Source organism: Vulpes vulpes, chromosome 4 (assembly GCF_048418805.1).
Source record: "Vulpes vulpes isolate BD-2025 chromosome 4, VulVul3, whole genome shotgun sequence".
In the NCBI taxonomy this organism is placed as follows: domain Eukaryota; kingdom Metazoa; phylum Chordata; class Mammalia; order Carnivora; family Canidae; genus Vulpes; species Vulpes vulpes.
In genome coordinates this window covers 44,915,480-44,928,084 of record NC_132783.1, presented here as the reverse complement: position 1 = coordinate 44,928,084, position 12,605 = coordinate 44,915,480, and the positions used below count along the sequence as shown (strand labels likewise).

Here is a 12,605-nt window from a genome sequence, read left to right as displayed (position 1 = left end):
GCCAAGGGCCTGAATGTGGGTGAGAATAAAAGGAGAAAGAATGTCATGAATACCTGAGCAAGTGGAAGGAAAGAGTTGCTATTTACTGTATTTGGGAAGAGCAGGTTTGAGGAGGGGAATTGGGAATGTTGCTTTGGATTAAGTTTCAGAAGTCATCAGACATTCAGATGGAGATGTTGGGTAAGCTACTGGTCATACAAGACTGGAGTTCAGATAAGGTCTGCATCAAATATCTAAATTTGGAAGTCATTAGAGACAGGTGCCTTTGAAGCCCCAAGCTTGGATGAGATCTCCTAAAAGCCTGAGTAAAAACCAAGAAGAGGTCTCAGGACCAACTTGGGGCAAAGGAGTATGAGAAGGCATTGCTGGTGGGGGTCAGAAAACTGGGAATGTGGGATATCTTGGAAGCCAAGTGAGGAGACCATTTCTAGAAGGGGGATATGATAAATCATGCCTTAGTGCTCGCTTTACAGAGTTTGAGTTTCTGGATGAGAGAGTGATGTGCTCTAGGACCTAGTACGGGTTCAGTAAGAATGTACCAGGTTCAACTAAATTACCAGGCTGGTTAATTAGACAAACAGGGAAGGATACAGTCTGTCTACAAAAACAAGCAGCAGAAAAACAGTCTGGTGTAATGACAAGTAGATGGATTAGAAACTGCTTGACTGATGACACCCAAGGGCACATATAAGTGAATCAGTGTCAACCCTAAAGGAAATTTCCAGTGACATGTCATTGGGCTCTGTCCTTGACTAACTCAAGATATCAGTGGCTTTTATCAGTGATAACTAAACTTGACTGCAGTCAGAACAATCTAGGAGGTATGTGAAAATAGAGCATCCCTCCCCCCCAGTGTCCACCCAGACCTACTGAATCAGAAATTCCCCAGTTGAGCACGAGGGGGTGGGTAGCAAGGAGCTGAGGAAGACCTGAGTTAGAAGAAAGAATTGAAGGAGAAGCTTGATTCAAATGTACAGCTGAAACCAAGCTCAGGGGGATAGAGAATATGCTGGAAGACAGCTGGGTAAATGGAGTCTTACATTTGATTCCAAAAACTCAGCCAGACATGAGGTGGAAAGGGTAAACTTAGCTGGATCTGAGACCAACTTGGGAGTCTCGGTGATCAACAGTGGAATTTCAAGCTGCACGGACAAGAGATGAGAGGAGAAGGGATATGACCCAGCCATGCCCTCTCTGGCCCTGAAAGCACCCTCTTGACAGTACCGGGGACACACTAGAGAGAGGTCAGAGGAGCAAGACCAAGATGGTCAAGGGACTCCCCCCAGAGGGAAGCCAATGCTAGCTGGAAAAGTCAGAAGACCAAGCCTCCACCCTGAATACCTTCAGGGCTAACATGCAGAGGACTTGCTCTATGGGATCCCACAGGGTTGATCTACCATCACTAAGTAAAAACTAGTAGGACAGGATTCTTCTTTGGTAGAAGGAAGGTCTTTCCAACACTAAGAGTAACCCAAAGAGACAGAAGTGGTGAGTATTTTGCCACAGAAATTGTTAAACTTATATATACCCCAAATTAGCATTTATTACAATGTATTACTTTATGCACATATATGTATGCACACCCTTCCTAGTCTGTAAATTCCCTGAGGAATTACACCCCCAGAGTCCAGCACGAGCCCTGTCCTGTGCTATGTGCTCAATAACTGCTATTTGAAAGAGTAAGTTGATAATGGCTGGATGTTACTAAGCCTGTTATAGAGGTGATTCATGCTACAAATTGTTAATGCTCCTTCTAAAACAGCTGATCCTATGATTTCTGAAAAACTGCACACAAACCAGTTTTCCCTGTAGACACAGTCATCCTTTGCATCTGCAGAGTCAATTCAGAATTTAGAATAAAATGGATTATTTATTATGTCTAAAAGTCAATGGTAATATTAGCCCTAGGTTTAAGGCTCAGCCTGGTATTATGTATGTATGGCGGGCGGGGGGGGTGGGGGGGGTGGGTATTGATCTTTGTCTTGAATATTTCTGTACTCCACATAAAAACGTGTAAAGTCTAATCTATTAAGGAAATCTGATCCTTCAAGCTGTACCCAGTTTGGAGATTATCCAACTCTAGGAGTTCCTTCAAGGAAATGTCACCATATCCCTACTGAAAGGAATTTACTGATTCACAGGCTGGTGTTACCGGCCCAGGAGAAGCATGTTGCCCACTTGCCTTTGGCCAAATTCTGGTTTACCCCAGAACTTCATCCCATCAGAGGCCTGGTCCAGCTGAGATGTTAACCCAAAGGGCTTGGACGGAGTAGCCTTTGCAGTCACCAAGGGGATCAATGCAGATCATATCTTCCTTCAGAGACCGCAGAACAAAATGAATTCTCTGGTCCGTGGATCAAAGCCTGAACTCTCCTAAAATCTGAGACAGCTTCCAAAGCCATCATTCTGCTCCTCCCAAGTAGAAGCAGCCATGCTATAGTCATGTGTCCAGGGGACAGAGCTCTGTATACAAGAAGCATTTACTTTGTACTGGCACTTCTAGGGACCACCTCACTTAATCCTCACAACAATCCTGGCAGTGAGATTACTGTCTCCCCCTTGGGAAAGGGCATCTCAGAGAAGTTAACATAGTAGCCCAGAGGGACCAGCATTTGATCTCAGGTCTCTTCAGCCCAAAACTGTGCTCTTATTACATACAACAACCAGAGCACTCTTAAAACAAAAGCCAGATACTTTAAAAACAAAAAAAAACAAAAAGCCAGATCAGGACACTTCCTTATCAAAATTCAGAATGCTCTCGTGACTTCCTCCATCCAAACTTCTGCAAGACTCTGCCTGTTCTGGCCTCTGCCTGTCCCTCTTGCCCCATCTCCTCCTCCTTCTTGCCCTTGCTCTGTCCCTTCCAGTCCTACCGGCCTACTTCCTGTTTCTTGAAATCCCCAAGTCCCTGCCTCATAGCCACCACACTGGCTATTCCCTCTGCCTGGAATGTTATTCCCCTAATGCCCTGCAGATCCCTCCTACTTCCTCCCGGTCTCTGCTCCAATGCCACCTCCACAGGGAGACCATCCCCAAATACTCTTCTCTAAAAGAGACCCTTTCTCCTACCATTCTCTAACTATACCTGATCTTTTTCAGCAGCATGTACCAGTATCTGAATGCAGGTGGCCTTTTTTCTTTGGCGGGGAGGGGGCGAGTCAAGTGGAATGGGGTCAGTAGAAAGGGGTCATGAGAAGAAGGGTCAGAGGGAGGAGGTCATGGGGAGCGGAAACTCAACAGGAGAGGGCAGCCCAGCAGTGTGGCTTGGTGACCACTCATGGTGTCACCTCGGGTTCCATGGCCCCACATTATGGGTGCTGGTTCTGCAGGGATGGGGGCTGTCCAAGGGCCTGCTTAGCACCCACTCTGCACCTAGTCTCTTAAGATACCCTAGAAGTAGGGGTGTGAAGGCCAAAGAGAAGAAGAGAGCCTGCAGACTGCCATGGGGAAGATTGCCACCCCGCCCCCATCACGCCTTCCCACTGGCCTATGGCTGCCCAGGTGGGTTTCTTCCCTGTGCACCCCATTCAACCCCACTGCACCTTCTCTGGGACTTGGATTTATTGTTCACCCCTCTTCTTGAATTTACTTCTTGGAAAATACCTTTCCCCAGAGTCCATCTGTGTCAAGCACTGTTCAAGATGCTGAGGACATGTCATGAAAGGTCTGCTGATAGGAAACAGCATAGGACATGGACATGAGCAAGAGGAAGCAGATCCAAAGTGGGGAGGTGGGTGGTCAGGTAGGTTCCACACAAGGTCATCTGAGCCAGACATGGAACAGAGGGAGCAAAGCTTGGTGATAGCTAGGCAAAGAGCTAGCTCTAATGAGCTAACCTCATTAGAATTTGTAAAGAAACAATTAAAGGGTACAGAGCAGAGGGAGGCAAATGTCCCCTGAGACTCTTGGGGTGGGGGATGAAGTCTACAACAGGGCCAATGAGGACAGACATACAGAAGCCATCAGGCAGGGAAAAGATCTCAGTTTTGGGCCCAGAGCCCAAAGGGAATCATATAAGCTTTATGTTTTCCAGCGAGCTATGGAAAATCAGCTGGCTGGAGCAGAGGAGTGAAATTATCTGACATACACATCTTAAAGAAGCCCGTTGAGGTAGCGGTGGGACCAGTATGAGTCCACTGCAGTTAGACCTCTAGGTGGCCAGCATGTAGCACCCAGGGATGTAGGAAGAAGTCCTCGGCTAGTTAACTGCTTACTGTCAGGGCCCCACTGGGGCATGGACTCTACATCATTCACTGCTGTGTCCCCATGCCTGAGAGCAGGGGGCAGACATGTGGCCACAGAGCCCCAAAGTGGGCTGCCACACGTCCTTTACCCTCTGCTACCTCCACATGGACCCAGCTCACAGAGTTCCACTACATAGTAGCTGTGTAACCGGTCAAGTCACTTCAGCTCTCCAGGGAATTTTCCATTGACAGGCAGCGGACTTGACGGAGAAGGGACTGCTACTTCACCCCCACCCAAAGACCGCATCACCCCCTTGCTCTGATATTTGTGTGACGTTGCCAGCTTTAGAATTTTGTGATTTTTATCAGAGAAGAGACATTTGGGGCAACTGAGGAAACAAGAACATAATTATATTTCACAAAGAGAAACATTACCAATGGTCTGTTTATCGCTACAACAGACAATCAGTTCATTTAATGCCTTCCAACATCTTTTCAAATCAGTCAGAAATGGACTCTTATTAAGGGAGAGTTACAAAAAGCTGCGTTATCTGGCATTAACCAATCCGAAGGCTTCTGAAAGTCACATTTCTGAGATTCCACCAATATAAACGTACAAGTCTACAAGGGGACCGGGCAGACGCTAATCATAATCCAAAAGGTGACCAGTATTCAACACCAGTTTCCAGAGATGAAACTATGTCTGTTTGGGGAACTTGTCCCCCTTTATCACTGCTCTGCCTCAGAATGTTGCTGGCAGGTGGTTTGTTTTCTGTAAAACATTTTACATTCTGTAGAAGTATTTTGTAAATAAACAGAAGGTGGTTTACTTTCAAAACTCAGGCTTTACTTTTTGAGTTTTATCTGATGCAGTCTGAACTTTTTTTTTTTACTTGCAGAAATTCCTACCGGCATCTGAGGGGCTTTTGTTTGCTGGACTTTCTTAGTTTTTCTCTAATACACAGAACATCTCACAGAAACTCTTGGCTTCAGGCCATAGTTAAGGTCACAGGAAGAAATACCAAAGGGATAACAGACAGGTCTTCTGGGAAAACTGAAGCTAACCTTTGTGTTTGCAAGTTTTCACGCATCCGCACACTCCCTCAACTCCCCAAGGTGGGAGATAAAATGCTGTAGATGATTCTGTTCCCAGAAAAGGTAGAAAAGAGGAGTTCATGTTAATTTTTGAATTCCAGGGTAGTTTTTGAATTCCGGTGCTTGGCCTCATTAGAATTTGTAAAGAAACAATTAAAGGGTACAGATGGGAAGGAAGCCAGAGAAGACACAAGGCAGTGAGGTCATGAGCATGTTGTTTAGAGCATAAACTGTCCAGAACACTGTATCTTCACCATAGACTAGAATATGCTACTCCATATTTCCACGATATTTCCTGGATATTGTGGAAATATTTCCGGAAATATTGTATATTGTATTTGTTCATAAAGACATAAACATTATATATTGTATTTGATCATAGATTTTGAACATTCCTAAATACTTTCAATCAGCAGACAAGCATTCACATTCTTTAGTATTAACATGAAGTTTATCTGATATTCAAACATGAATTATATCCAGCTTCCTTCATACAACATGCTAATAGCTTATTACATAATACTCACACTGAAAAATCATCTTTATGGCTTAAAAAATCTTCCAAAGGGTTAAGAGAGAAAGAGAGAAGGCTACAGGTGATTTAGTGATATTTATGAGCATTACTGAAATTCTTGTGCCAGTGAGGAAATTGTCCACAAAAATACATATCTCCAGCTAACTGATAAAATTTCAACAGACGTTCTCTGTTATGCATATGTATTGTTACTTTTGTAATTATTTTGATATAAAGGCTTGTTTAAGCTTCATTCCTAAAGAGCCTTTGAAATATGACTTATCAGGGATCCCTGGGTGGCTCAGCGGTTTGGCGCCTGCCTTTGGCCCAAGGCGCGATCCTGGAGTCCCGGGATCGAGTCCTGGGTCAGGCTCCTGGCATGGAGCCTGCTTCTCCCTCTGCCTGTGTCCCTGCCTCTCTCTCTCTCTCTCTCTCTCTCTATGTCTATCATGAATAAATAAATAAAACCTTAAAAAAATATATGACTTATCTCCCAAGAACACTTTCTTTCATTAAAGAACCATGTTTCTTCATACTCTGTAGTTGTAAGAAAAGGAGACAACATGTAGCATAACATGCAGCCTCTAAACAACCAAAATGTGTGCATTTTCATAATATTCAACTTACTTTTTCATTCCACGCCCACAGTCCGATTCCAAGAAATGCTATTCCCAAAAACTGAAAGAAAAAAGAAAAAGGGGGTGTTAAGTAAAAGAGTAAATGCCATGTTTTTACTGATACAAATAAGAAAGTTTGAAACCAATTCTTTTGTCACTTTATCTGGCTGAGAAGTAGTATTGTCATAACAGCCCTTAACAGAAAACGAAACACCATGATCATCTTGATTAAAATTAAGCATTAAGAAGGGTTGAGTGAAGACAACATGCTATACATATTCAACGAAATATTACTCAACCTTGGAAAAGAAGGAAATCCTTTCATTAGCAACAACATGGATGAACCTGGAGGGTATTATGCCAAGTAAAATAAACTAGACAGAGGAGATAAACAACACAGTATCATTTACATGTGGAATTGAAATAAATTCAACTCCTAGAAACAAAGTAAAAAAGTGGTTGCCAGAGGCTGGGGAGTGGGGGGATAGAAAAAGGTTAGTAAAAGGGTACAAGCTTAAGATGAATAAGGTCTGAGGATCTAAGGTAAACATGGTGACTACAGTTGGTAACACTATATTGGTAAAATCGAATTTCCGCTAAAAGAATGGAAATGATGTTACACACAGGAAGGTAACTATGTGAGGTGATACATGTTAACTCAGGGTGGGGAATTCCTTCACAACGTATATGCATATCAAATCATCATGTGCTACTCTTTAAATATGATTTCATTTGTCAATTATATCTCAATAAAGCGGAAAAATAAAAATTTTTAAACTTTTTTAAAAAGAAGGGTTGGAGACATGTAGGTGCTTCGAAGTCATTGATATTATGAAGAATAAAAATTAGAACCTTGAGTAAAATCGAAGTTATTAATAATGTTTAATGCTGCCTTTCAGTGTAAGAGAGGACACAGCACCTACCCCCATAAATCCAAGCCCAGTGTTCACTAAAAAATGAATGTAAAAGAGCCAGTGATTCTCTCCACACCATCAGGCCGTGAGAATTGGTCCAGGTCCAATACGGCATGCGGAAGGCCTCTACATACTCCTTACCACTTCTTCAAAAGGTAACATGAATCTTAGCAAGTCCAATGTGACCCAAAGAAAAGTCCTGGATTCTTCCATTTTTCAGAAACTTAAATAACTTCTATCGTACTTTAGGGGGCTTCCACGGCTTGGTCTGTTCTCATCTCAGCGCCATAACTTCACATACAAACACCACAGTGAGATAAAGGAGAACCCAACACAGAGCTGCCTCTTACACAATCACACACCCCAGAGTGCTGCCCAGTAGCTTGAGTGGAGGTGTTGAGTGGGGATGGGGGACCAAGCAGTACCCAGGGGGATTCTCCATTTTAGTTGGTTGTCACTGTCACATGCTCTAAGATACTCATCTCCCCCCCCCCCCACCCCCACATCTTAACATGTCTGAAGTTGGGACAGGTCTTAAAATTGATAGTATCTCAGTTTTTTTTCCCTTTGACTTTACCTAAAATAACAGCATGTCTTGTAATCTGGGTGTCACATGTTTGATGACACATTGTACAGGGCTGTCCACCCACAAAGAGCTAAGTGGTCAGGACTGAGTGTAATTGGCCATGAAGAAAGACACATCTTATTCTTCATCTTCATTACCAATAGCAACTCGGAATTTCCTTCCCAAATGCTGAAGTGAAGAGAGCGGGCAGGTTAACGAGCAGTTTCCATCTGATGGCAGCAGTGCACCCTGTTTATTTTACTAACATCTTGATTAAGTTAAATGTCAGGAAAGCTGTCCACTGAGAGGGGCGCGCAGAGAAAACAAGCGTGAGGGTGATTATTCTTTGCAGTTTTGGGGAAATCTGAGAGCTGTCTACCTGGCAAGGTCTTCATTCACAGCAGGGGGTTGCTGACACTTTGTGGGCATTGGCTTATCAATCCTAGGAGGACTGGGGGAAAGAGCAGGAGCACAGGGGAAAGGCAGGACTGAAAAACCAGCCAGCTGACTGCCCAGAAAATCTGGTTGTGTTTTTTAGAAGCAGAATTTCCGAAATCTCCCGCCAGTTATCAGACTGTGTAATGAGATAACAGGCAATACCTTTTGAACCCCTATCACAAAAGCTCCAGCATGTCCTTGATTGGCAAAAAACAGAAGACCCCCTACCTTTCCCTCTTGCTCTTAGAGGTTTGAAAAGGGTTTAGAAAGAGCTGTTGTTTTGAACATCCCTACAGAAAACTATGGTCTGCCTCTCTACGGCCCTGGTCAGGGTGCTGTGTCACTCTATGGTTTTGATGGAAAATGACAAATGCACCAGTCCCCAAAATGACTCCAAGATACTTGGGACTCTATAGTACAAAAACAGAGCAATTCAGCATGTGAATTTCCTATGTTCAGGTCCTAGGCACAGAAGGGTAACAAGTGACAAGTGCATACACAGCATCCCATCAGACCTCGAAATCAGAGTGCTTGGCTTCACAACTACTGATGTGAAACCTAGCTCAGTGAAATGCCTCACCTTCTAACAACTAAAACTCTTCATGCACAAATGTTCAACCATTTTCGCCAACGCTGTACTTAATGACCGTCACCACAAGCAATGGGTAGGATGTCGTGGCAGAGAACATCACGGCCAGCTGTTTCTCTTGAGTGAACACATTCCTGCTAAGGGCTCCTGCCTAATTGCTAACATTTATCCCTTCTCATTACTGGCCAGGCACCGTGCTTAGAGCTTTGTATATGCAGTGTCTCTTTGAGGCTTCTCAACAGTTGTATTTTGGAATAGGCACTGTTACGAACCCAATTTTAAGAAAGGGAAGAATGAGGTTCACAGAGTTTCATTTGCTTAGAAGCACATAGCTACTGAGTGAAGCAGCAGAGATCTGAACCAAGAGAAGATTAGTAACATCAACGTACACATTCTTACCGGTCCTTAGAAATTCCCATTTCCCCCCATGAGACAGAAAGTGCAAGCATGTAGGTTAGAATGATGTGTGATATGAGGACATCATATATTCCTCCCGCAGCAAGCAAAGTGGACTCTGAAGAGCTAAAAACACTGAGAACCTTGCCTTCGCATAAGGATTGGGTGTAGATCAGAAATTCCTGTATGCGTGTGGGCAACGGAGTGGCATAGAAGAACAGAGAAATACAACTTTCTCCTCTTTGTAGGAAGCTCTCCTCCTCTTCTGTGCACTCTGAAAACTCTTCTTTGCAAATCATATAAACAGACTGGAAACCTTTGATTTTCCACAGAGAGGAAAGGAAGAAAAAAATCAGAATTTAAAGAAAACTCACGGACAATTTCCTCTACCATCTTGCTCTAATACTTCCTGCTATAACTGTGACTTTCCATACAAGGTTTAAGAATTTGAAGAAAAAACACTGACTGTGAAGTCAAGGAAAGCACTCGGTACCTAAGTAAGCAAGCAGCGCGGGGCCAGGGCCTCAAGTGCGCATACCTTCGTTGCTACATCACTAGCAAATGTCCTCCCAATTACTCGCAGCCCATATGTTTTGTTTTAAAATCAAGTTGTTCCAGCTTCAAATAATTAAACAGAAAAGAGCCAAAAAACAGAGACAGGCACGCAGCACTTGAGGCATGCTGTGTTTCCCCTTTCCCACCTCCAGAAGAAAAGTTGACTGTAAACCACCAAACTGACCTCATTCTGAAACCTTGAGGCCAACTTCCAGGAAATGGGAAGAACACTCAAGGTCAACTCTTCATTCCTTTGAAAGAGGAAGAAAAAAAAAAAAAAACCCAACAGATCAGAGGCCTCTCCCCACATGGCAATATATGCAAACATGCAGTACAAATTTTTGACCGCCCAATTTTTAAGGTTTTAAAACGAGTAATAGTAATTTTGCCAATATTTGTTAAATGCTAAGTATGAACTAGGTACTGTGTTTTCTAGGAACTCACTAAGACAGCATTGTCTGATACAGCAGCCACTAGCTACTGAGCATTCCAAATGCGGCTAGTGCACACTGAGCTGTGCTAGTACATGTAAACATACGTTGGATTTTAAATGAAAAGAATGGAAAATCCTCATCACTAGTTATTTTATTGATTATATATTGAAATTATAAACTTGGGATATTCTGAATTAGAATATATAGATAAGGAAACAGCCCTTAGAAACCTTAAATTGTGTTGCTTAGGAGAGCGGACTCCTCAGCCCAAGCTCAAAGTGTTTTAGTACTTTCCTGGAAGGCTTGTCCTAAGACTCAAAATCGCCCCTTTAATTTCTTGACATCCAAGGCAAAGGTGTGTATTCCTGACTGGAACTGAGAATGGCACTAGGTGGAAACAGAGTAGCATGCTGACGGAAGCTGGGCATGGGGTGAATAGAAAGCCAGCAGAGCTGACACTCAGGAAAATGGCCCTAGGGTTGATTAGGGCAACGGGGCGTCTCTGCAGGAGGGACACATCTGCCCCCTTTTGGGGACCATGAACAGAAGATCTTCCACCAGCTGTTGCTTCAGTTCCAGCTAGCTGAGCCTCCAACATCCTGGAAGTAGAAGAGTAACCTGTTCTAACTGGTATGAGATAACTTCAGAAGCCACTCATCCATCCATCTACAATCTTCAGATATTCTTGAGTTCTTACTTTATGCTAGGTACTTTTCTCTTGTGATAAATACAGATACCGTCCTTGCCCCCAGTGAGTATACAGTCCAGTGAGAGAGAGATTTTAATCAAATAAAACATAAAAGACAAAATTGCCCTTGGTGGTGCTATAGAGGAAAAGAAACTAAGGCCAATACAGACGAAAGAGGAAGATCTGACCCACGTTGCAGTCCACGAGGGTTTTCATATGTAAGAGATGTAGGAACCAGGGTCTGAAAGATGAGAAATTGTTAAACTGGCAAAGACAGAGAGGAAGAGTGCTTCAGGCAGCAGAAAGAGAATGTACAAAGGTTCTGTGGTGAGAGGAACACAGCACGGATAAAGGTCTAAACGGTGACTGGTATGACTGGTGTGTGAAGAAGAGGGGAAAAGTGCAAGTCTGTCATTAGAGACATGAGCATGGACCAGCCCATGCAGGACCCCAAGAGGCAATTAAGAAGTTCAGTCATTACACTAAGAGGGACAGGAAGCCGCTAAGCACCATCTGTGCGTAGTGGTCTGGGATGGGGCAAGGACACAGGCCTTTATCAGATTTAGTCACGCAGACAAAACCTGATCGTGTCCTGTATGGAAATGTGAAGAAAAAGATGGAATTGAGACTATTTAGAAGTAAAACTGACATTTTTCAGTGATGGCTTGATACGGTGGGGGGAAAGGGCAAAGGTGAAGGGGAGAGAGAGAGAGAGAAAGAGAGGGTGTTAAGGATAACTCCTGTTTCTGGCACCTTCTATGTGGAGACCATGGCTCTTGAAAATCCATCTTATGTCCTCTCTAACAAATAAATCTCAGGTGCCAATTTCATAACTAGCTTAAGATCTAGTGGCATTTCTGAAGGACAGCTTTCTTTTATGGCATTTTGGCTGCTATCTGAATTCTCTCGAGAGCATATTTCAGCTTGTATACTTAAAAAAATAAGTTATTTAACTTCTATACACACATGCCTACCCCCCCCCCACTTTTGTTCATAAAAGGAAGCAGTTATTTATGTACAGGTGTACATTAAAGGTCACAGTCAACTCTTAAATGGACATTTTCAATCCTCTTTGCTTTAAAAAAACAATTACGTCAATGGCATCTGCCCAGCAACCCATGAACAGACTCAAAATAACGACACAGCAAGGTAAACATGACAGAGGAAAATAAAGATCAGGTCAATCTTCTCACCCAAATGAAATGAGAGCCTCAAAAATATTATCCTAAATAACAATGGAAGGAATTGTTCTTCCTTCAACATTCTGATGGAGTTATAAAAAAAATTTTAAGCTCTGCCTGAATAAACAGGAGAGATTCATTGAAAACATTTGGCACAGAAGAGAGGAAAAGAGTGCCTTCAGGGAAAAAATGCATTTTCCTTAAACTACAACACAGGTACTTTTTAGTACATGTTTTCTGACACTGCAGTGTGACCAACACCCAGTTCTGGCAGGGACGGGTGGGCGGAGCAGTCCCCACAAGTGTGCTAAGTACCTACGTTAACAAAACACACGTTGTCTTTATACAGCAGGGGCTGAGTTTAGGAAGAAAAAGCCTTTGGGCATAATTCTTGCCACGTCAAAGAAGTAAGGACAGGCTGCTAGCAAAGTCAAT

The 12,605-nt window shown here is 43.2% G+C and overlaps 1 protein-coding gene across 4 annotated transcripts in view; it reads right to left on the bottom strand.

Moving 5' to 3' along the window:
• Positions 1-12,605, bottom strand: part of TSPAN5 (tetraspanin 5) — a 169,860-nt gene that overhangs the window by 26,746 nt on the left and 130,509 nt on the right. For all 4 annotated transcript variants that reach the window (XM_072755590.1, XM_072755592.1, XM_026015605.2 and 1 more), the window contains one exon: positions 6,421-6,471. In XM_072755590.1, the coding sequence (XP_072611691.1) occupies positions 6,421-6,471 (51 nt within the window). The remainder of the gene's footprint in view (positions 1-6,420; positions 6,472-12,605) is intronic.